General features: G+C 53.8%; 2 protein-coding genes across 3 annotated transcripts in view; both read left to right on the forward strand.

The window, feature by feature from the left end:
- The window catches only part of CUNH9orf24 (chromosome unknown C9orf24 homolog), a 26,269-nt gene extending 22,551 nt beyond the window's left edge, over nucleotides 1-3,718 (forward strand). The window contains exon 7 of the mRNA XM_033238259.1: nucleotides 3,652-3,718. The gene's annotated coding sequence lies outside the window, so the exon portion shown is untranslated. The remainder of the gene's footprint in view (nucleotides 1-3,651) is intronic.
- MYORG (myogenesis regulating glycosidase (putative)) overlaps nucleotides 1-7,789 on the forward strand; it is a 14,272-nt gene extending 6,483 nt beyond the window's left edge. For both annotated transcript variants that reach the window (XM_033238255.1, XM_033238254.1), the window contains exon 2: nucleotides 3,652-7,789. In XM_033238255.1, the coding sequence (XP_033094146.1) occupies nucleotides 3,715-5,859 (2,145 nt within the window). In that variant the 5' untranslated portion in view covers nucleotides 3,652-3,714 and the 3' untranslated portion in view covers nucleotides 5,860-7,789. The remainder of the gene's footprint in view (nucleotides 1-3,651) is intronic.
- The last annotated feature ends 601 nt before the right edge of the window (nucleotides 7,790-8,390 follow it).

Below are 8,390 nucleotides of genomic sequence, written 5' to 3' on the forward strand. Positions count from 1 at the left end.
GAAAGGCTCAGCGGGCAGAGCCCAGGGAGGCCCACCCTGCAGACTCCACCTGCTAGCACTAGCCTTGAGTTGACTAGATGGCGGAGGCAGCAGATTAGAGGTCTCTAGCACCACTGTTAACACCGGAACCACAGACTTCCCCAAAGTCCCGGTACCAGATGCCATTAAAATTGCCCTCTCTGCTGCCCCTAAGAGGCTCTCGTGGTCGGCATGGAGCAAGCAGCAGCACCAGCCCTTAGAAAGACAGGCCTCACCATGCCATGTCCATCTGGTGGAAGCCGGTCCCACCAGCTCAGCCCCAGGGCTCCCTTCTGCTACTGCATTCAGGCAGCCAGTTCAGATCATTATCTCCCATCTCCTAAAACTTAACACTGTGGGGAGCTGAGCTGGGATTTTAGATCCAGGCAGCCTTGCTACCTGGCTAACTTCAGACAAGTTCCTTTCTCTGTTTGGGCCACGTTTCCTCATCCGTAAAATGGACACTGTAGCTATGTCTGCTGTTCCACATTGTGGATAGAACTGGATGCTATGGTGGCATTTGGGACACTATCATGGTGCCTGGGGCGGGTGGGTTCCCAGGCCTGTGGGCTTCTGTCTTTCATCAAAGAACGTCAGATTCCGGAGAATTAAGATTCTCAAAACCTAACTATTGGAAAGGCTTTTGAATCCACCTTGGTGGCCTCTTCCTGCCTCCAGGGCTCATGAGATAGGCTGACTTCATTTGAAAGTTTTGAGGATGAGGAAGTCTCTCTCCTCTTCAGATACTGACCCCCTCTCTCCTTATTTCCTTGGTGCCCAGAATGGGGCTTTGGTTATCTTGAATGAATGAATATAAACTCACAGGTGTGATCTGAACCACCTAAGGCCTTCTTTGGGTTCTGCTCAGCTTGAGGGCATCAGCTAAAGGCCACTGGCTACATTTTCCAGGAGGGGTTTTCTAAGCTGTATCTATATAGGAATGGGGAGGAAAGCTAAGTCGTTGTAGACTGAGAGAAAGGGAATAAGAGTCTGTTCCAGACAAGCTTAGGCATCTAGGGGCAGAGGGCACTGAGAATGAGGCCCTGAGCTAGCACCATGTGGGGAGTGCCTATGGGAGGAGCTGTGTATTGACATGTAGGATCAAATTCTGCTCTACACCTTACATTCTTGCATGGGGGAAGTGAAAAACCTGAGTAGTTCCGGCATCTCCTTGGAAGTCCCTGGGGACTTAGAGACAGACACTGGCATCTGGGAGGAGGCTAATTATTATTTGCCAGTCTCTTTCTCTTCCTCTGAGCTGGAGCAGTTGGGCAACCAACTGTCTGGCTGTGTGTATGCAAGTGTGTGCACCTGGGTGGTGCTATTTCTTTGTTGGACTCTGCTCTGAAGCCTGGGACAGGAACGGTCAGTGGCCTTGAGTGGCAGAGTAGGACACAATTCTTCCCCTGAGCCTGTGTTTCCCTGCAGTCATATCTGTTTTTGTTGTTGTTGTTGTTGTTTTGTCACCCAGGCTGGAGTGCAGTGGCACAATCTCGGCTTACGGCAGCCTCAACCTCCTGGACTCAAGTGATCCTCCCACCTCAGCCCCCCAAGTAGCTGGGACTACAGGTGCGCAACACCATGCCTGGCTATTTTTATTTTTTTTATTTTTTGGTAGAGACAGGGTTTCACCATGTTGCCCAGGCTGGTCTCAAACTCCTGAGCTCAAGCGATCAGCCCTCCTTGGCCTCCCAAAGTGCTAGGATTACAGGCACGAGGACCGTGCATGGCCTCATATCTGGATGTTTAGCATATAGTATGTCAGAGTTTATATGTGTTAGTGGTAGTGGTAGGTGTCCGATCCCTGGAGAGCAGGTAGGTGGAGGAGGTGCATTGGCCGAAGCTAGGTGGGTGAAATCTCCTGAAGCAGGTGGCCTAAAGGATTTAGGGTGGGGGAAGGAATGAGCTTGGTAATCACAAGATAGGCCTGGCTAGAAATGGAATCAGAACAGTAGCTGAGAACACATCATGTCTCCAATGCAAAGCACTTTTAAATTTCATCATGGAAGTAATGAGCAGCTCTCGAAGCTAGGGATAGACATAGTTTGACAAGTGCTGTAGAAAGATCACTGTGGTTGCCGTGATCAGAAGGCACTGGTGAGAAAGAAGTTAGAGGCAGAGGCCGGGCGCGGTGGCTCAAGCCTGTAATCCCAGCACTTGGGGAGGCCGAGACGGGCGGATCACGAGGTCAGGAGATCCAGACCATCCTGGCGAACACGGTGAAATCCCGTCTCTATTAAAAAATACAAAAAACTAGCTGGGCGAGGTGGCGGGCGCCTGTAGTCCCAGCCACTGGGGAGGCTGAGGCAGGAGAATGGCGCGAACCCGAGAGGCGGAGCTTGCAGTGAGCTGAGATCCGGCCATTGCACTCCAGCCTGGACGACAGAGCGAGACTCCGTCTCAAAAAAAAAAAAAAGAAGTTAGAGGCAGAGAGGCCTGTTGGGGGAAGCGTTCAGTAATACAGGGAAAAGTGACAGCGCCCAAACTATGACAGAAACAGGACAGTGGGTGAAACAGAGCTAGGAAGTAGCTGGCCCACAGATGTGGTGCCAGGAGCAGAGCAGGAAGGCAGGCAGGGAAATGGATTTGGTGATGAATGGCTGACAGCAGGGTGAGTTTGAGGGCAAAGAGAAGCAGATGTGAGAAACAACTGGCCCCCATGCCAGGCTCCTGCCCCAGGCCCTAATGTCTGAACCCAACTCTACCTCCCTCCAAACCAGGCCCTGGGACTAAGTCTGGCTTTGGGTGTCTTCTTTAATCTCCAGATTTCATCAGGCTTTTGACTCAGGATAAAAACACATCCTTGAGCTGTTCTCCCTTCCTTCCTCCTCTCCCCGCTCTGGGGACAGGGAAGCTAGCCTACCATCCTGTTAAAAGTCTCAAGGGGAACCAGGCGAGGTGGCTAACGCCTGTAATCCCAGCAATTATGGAGGCAAGTGGATCACTTGAGGTCATGAGTTCGAGGCCAGCCTGACCACCATGGGGAAACCCCGTCTCTAATAAAAATACAAAAATTAGCTGGGTGTGGTGGTGTGCGCCTTTAATCCCAGCTACTCGGGAGGCTGAGGCAGGAGAATCACTTGAACCCAAGAGGCAGAGGTTACAGTGAGCTGAGATCACACCACTGCACTCCAGTCTGGGTGATAGAGGGAGACACCATCTCAAAAAAAAAAAAAAAAGTCTCAAGGAGCTGGCTGGACAATCCACCCTCTCCCACCCCAGCCATCCGCACCTCTAGGAGAGCCGGACTTCTCTAGCTCCTTCCCCTTCTCTTCAGCCCAAAAGGCCCCATGTGTGATCCGGGGAGGCCTGGCTTATCCCGTGATCCTGGAAAGCTTCCTGACCCTCTCAGGGTTCTTTTCTCCACTGGGAAAATAAGGATGCGTGCCATCTCCCAGTCGCATGCACCACCCCCCAGTCACAGACTCCTAATTTGGGCAAGCATTAGGACCCATGAGAAAGGGTGGGTTAGACACAGATTGTCCTGGTAAAGGTCTCACCTTTGAAACTCGTCAAACCCTCAGGTTCCAGTATTCACCTTCCCAAAGTATACACCTCCTCGTAGCTTGCAGCAGCAAATGGAAATACCATGGGATGAGAAAGCTCAGTTCTATCTCTCTCTCCTCCTTCCAGAGCAGGTTGAGATGAGCTCGGTCAGATAGTCCCACGGCCCGCTCCTTTCTTAGCAGCCCATTAATGCTCCAGAATCCTCAGGAGAAGAGTCAGGCCTACCCCCGCCGCCGCCGGTCTGGCTGCTACGCAGGCCATCAGAACCCCGAGGCCATCGCAGCCGCAGCTATGTACACCTTCCTGCCCGACAACTTCTCGCCTGCCAAGCCCAAGCCTTCCAAAGAACTGAAACCGCTGCTGGGCTCTGCGGTTCTGGGGCTGCTGCTTGTGCTGGCCGCGGTGGTTGCCTGGTGCTACTACAGCGTCTCCCTACGCAAGGCGGAGCGACTTCGCGCGGAGCTGCTGGACCTCAACGCTGGCGGCTTCTCCATCCGCAACCAGAAGGGAGAGCAGGTCTTCCGCCTGGCCTTCCGTTCCGGCGAGCTGGACCTCGACTCCTGCAGTCGCGATGGCGCACTGCTGGGCTGCTCGCTCACGGCCGATGGGCGGCCGCTGCACTTCTTCATCCAGACAGTGCGGCCCAAGGACACAGTGATGTGCTACCGTGTGCGCTGGGAGGAGGCGGCGCTGGGCCGGGCCGTGGAGCACGCCATGTTCTTGGGCGACGCGGCGGCCCACTGGTATGGTGGCGCCGAGATGAGGACGCAACACTGGCCCATCCGCCTGGAAGGCCAGCAGGAGCCCCAGCCCTTCGTCACAAGCGATGTCTACTCCTCTGATGCCGCGTTTGGGGGCATCCTCGAGCGCTACTGGCTATCTTCGCGCGCGGCCGCCATCAAAGTCAACGACTCAGTGCCCTTCCACCTGGGCTGGAACAGCACGGAGCGCTCGCTCCGGCTTCAGGCGCGCTACCACGACACGCCCTACAAGCCACCCGCCGGCAGCGCCGCAGCACCAGAGCTGAGCTACCGAGTGTGCGTGGGCTCGGACGTCACCTCCATCCACAAGTACATGGTTCGCCGCTACTTCAACAAGCCGTCGAGGGTGCCAGCACCCGAGGCCTTCCGAGACCCTATTTGGTCCACGTGGGCGCTGTACGGGCGCGCCGTGGACGAGGACAAGGTGCTGCGTTTTGCCCAACAGATCCGCCAGCACCACTTCAACAGCAGCCACCTGGAAATCGACGACATGTACACACCTGCTTATGGCGACTTCGACTTCGACGAGGTCAAATTCCCCAACGTCAGTGACATGTTCCGCCGCCTGCGCGACGCCGGCTTCCGTGTCACGCTCTGGGTGCACCCGTTTGTCAACTACAACTCGTCGCGCTTCGGCGAGGGCGTGGAGCGCGAGCTGTTCGTGCGCGAACCCACGGGCCGGTTACCCGCGCTGGTGCGCTGGTGGAACGGCATCGGCGCGGTGCTCGACTTCACGCACCCAAAAGCCCGCGACTGGTTCCAGGGACACCTGCGGAGGCTGCGCTCTCGCTACTCCGTGGCTTCCTTCAAGTTTGACGCGGGTGAGGTCAGCTACCTGCCGCGGGACTTCAGCACCTACCGGCCCCTACCGGACCCCAGCGTCTGGAGCCGGCGCTACACTGAGATGGCGCTACCCTTCTTCTCGCTGGCAGAGGTGCGCGTGGGCTACCAGTCACAGAACATCTCCTGCTTCTTTCGCCTGGTTGATCGCGACTCTGTGTGGGGCTACGACCTGGGGCTGCGCTCACTCATCCCTGCGGTGCTCACCGTCAGCATGCTGGGCTACCCATTCATCCTACCCGATATGGTGGGCGGCAACGCCGTGCCCCAGCGTACAGCCGGCGGCGATGTGCCCGAGCGCGAGCTCTACATTCGCTGGCTGGAAGTGGCCGCTTTTATGCCAGCCATGCAGTTCTCTATCCCGCCCTGGCGCTACGACGCGGAAGTGGTGGCCATCGCGCAGAAGTTCGCCGCCCTGCGGGCCTCGCTTGTGGCGCCGCTGTTGCTTGAGCTGGCGGGCGAGGTCACCGACACGGGTGACCCCATCGTGCGCCCCCTTTGGTGGATTGCGCCCGGCGATGAGACAGCTCACCGCATAGACTCTCAGTTCCTTATTGGGGACACGCTGCTTGTGGCCCCGGTGCTGGAGCCGGGCAAGCAGGAGCGTGACGTCTATTTGCCCGCCGGCAAGTGGCGCAGCTACAAGGGTGAGCTTTTCGACAAGACGCCGGTGCTGCTCACCGATTACCCGGTCGACCTGGATGAGATCGCCTACTTTACCTGGGCATCCTGACCCAGCCCAGGGCCCAGTAACCGCACAGCTCCCAGCCTTCATGCAGACCTCGAACCCTCCGTCACACCCGCACCATGTGCTCCCAGGAACCTCCACCTCTATGCCACCCATTAAATGGTTGTTGACCTAAATGTGCTGGAACCAGCTGCTGAGGGTGGGGTCTGGGGAGGGGGCACTGAAGCAATCTCCTGCTCCAACGCACAGTCCTGACTTCCACCCCCACACTCACACCAGTCTGCAGATACCTCTTCCCTGGGGTGGAAGCCAGAGAGCTTAGAGGAAAAACGTCAGCTCTGTTCCTGTTATACATGCTTGAGGTTTCAAAGCACAAAGAGAAACCTCTCCATCCTTCCTTTGGTGGCCATCTTTTTCCATCTGAAGTGGGGACTTGATCTTATTTAAGGTCCCCAAATAGCCCCCACCACACTTAGAAAGTGTGCTTCCTTAGTGTTAGAAGCCAGGCCCTGAGTCCCCAGCACTCACCTGAACTGTGGCTGATTTGGTCCCAGTCCATCTGGGGAGAAGGTGTTTGGCTAACTGACAAGGAGGCAAGAGATCCCCTCCCAGAGAACAGGAGGACTGGGCTTAGCACAGAGCCATCATCATGTTCCTTATTTGTGAAGAGACTTCTAACACTGCACTCACCCATTTGTGTACATACATGGCCTCAGCCCTGGGCCAGATGTGCCTGATGGAAACAGACTTGCAGGGCCATGCAGGCCAGACTTTGTGCCTTAACTCAAGTGAGTGTGTGTGTGTGTGTGTGTGGTGTGTGTGTGTGTGTTTGTGTTTGTGGGGGAAAGGGGGAGAGAGAGAGAGAGAAAGAGAGAGACACAAATCATGGGTCCCTGATCTATGAAATGAACACAACCTTTCTGAGGCTGGATAAACTGGGGGGGGAGCATGGAGCAAATTTGAAGCTCTGACTGCTGAGCCAGCCTCCTCCCAGGTGGTTTCCCTGGGACTCTAGTAGGAAATAAATAGCCCTTTTAAGATTCCTCAGCTGCCTCACTCCCTGCACATGTGCCTGGGGTGTGGTCTAGAAGGGAGTGATGTTCTTATTCTGATGGTCTGTGCTTCTGAACACAGGCTACATGCACATGCTGACAACTACCAATAAACAGATGGGAAGGTCTTTCATCTCAGCCATTTTCTTTCTCTCTTTTTTTTCCCCAAGATGGAGTCTTGCTCTGTCACCCAGGTTGGAGTGCAGTGGCACAATCTCAGCTGACTGCAACCTCCCCATCCTAGGTTCAAGCGATTGTCCTGCCTCAGCCTCCTGAGTAGCTGAGATTACAGGCGTGCATCACTATGCCTGGCTTTTTGTATTTTTTAATAGATGGGGTTTCACCATGTTGGCCAGGCTGGTCTCAAACTCCTGACCTCATGATCCACCCACCTTGGCCTCCCGAATTGTTGGGATTATAGGCATAAGCCACCACGCCAGCCATTTCTCTTTCTAAGAAGAGCAACCTCAGTCGGAGTGAGTTTTTTCTGACTTTGCAGCTGAGTCTGGAGAAAAGTGGCATGCCAGAGAGGGTAAGTGGGAAACAGGGTGAACTTTAGCTTCTATCAACAGCTCTTGTAGCAAAACCAGTCCCCTACCCCCTAAAGAATGCAGCCCTTTCCCCACCTGATATGCTTTGGCTGTGTCCCCACCTAAAACTCATCTTGAATTGTAGCTCCCATAATTGCCATGTGTTGTGGGAAGGACCCAGTGGGAGACAATTGAAATATGGGAGCAGTTTCCACCATACTGTTCTGGTAGTGGCAAATAGGTCTCATGAGATCTGATGATTTTTAAGGGGTTTCTCCTTTCGCTTGGCTCTCATTCTCTCTTGTCTGCCGCCGTGTAAGACGTGCCTTTCTGTCACGATTGTGAGGCCTCCCCAGCCATGTGGAACTTTGAGTTCAGTAAACCTCTTTTTCTTTATAATTACCCAGTCTTGGTTATGTCTTTATCAGCACTGTGAAAATGAACTAATACTGTAAATTGATACCAGTAGAGTGGGGCGCTGCTGTAAATACCCGAAAATGTGGAAGCAACTTTGGAACTGGATAACAGGCAGAGGTTGGAACCGTTTGGAGGGATCAGAAGACAGGAAAATGTGGGAAAGTTTGGAACTTCCTAGAGACTTGTTAAATGGCTTTGACCAAAATTCTGATACTGATATGGACATGAAATCCAGGCTGAGGTGGTCTCAGATAGAGATGAGGAACTTGTTTGGTACTGGAGTAAAGGTGACTCTTGCTATGTTTTAGCAAAAAGACTGGCTGCATTTTGCCCCTGCCCTAGAGATTTGTGGAACTTTGAACTTGAGGGAGATGATTTAGGGTATCTGGCAGAAGAAGTTTCTAAGCAGTAAAGTATTCATGAAGTGACTTGGGTGCTGTTAAAAGCATTCAGTTTTAAAAGGGAAACAGAGCATAAAAGTTTGGAAAATTTGCAGCCTGACAATAGATAGAAAAGAAAAACCCATTTTCTGAGGATAAATTCAAGCCTGCTGTAGAAATTTGCATAAGTAACAAGG

The sequence above is a fragment of the Trachypithecus francoisi genome, unplaced genomic scaffold, assembly GCF_009764315.1.
Source record: "Trachypithecus francoisi isolate TF-2019V2 unplaced genomic scaffold, Tfra_2.0 Lachesis_group16, whole genome shotgun sequence".
Classification (NCBI taxonomy): Eukaryota; Metazoa; Chordata; class Mammalia; order Primates; family Cercopithecidae; genus Trachypithecus; species Trachypithecus francoisi.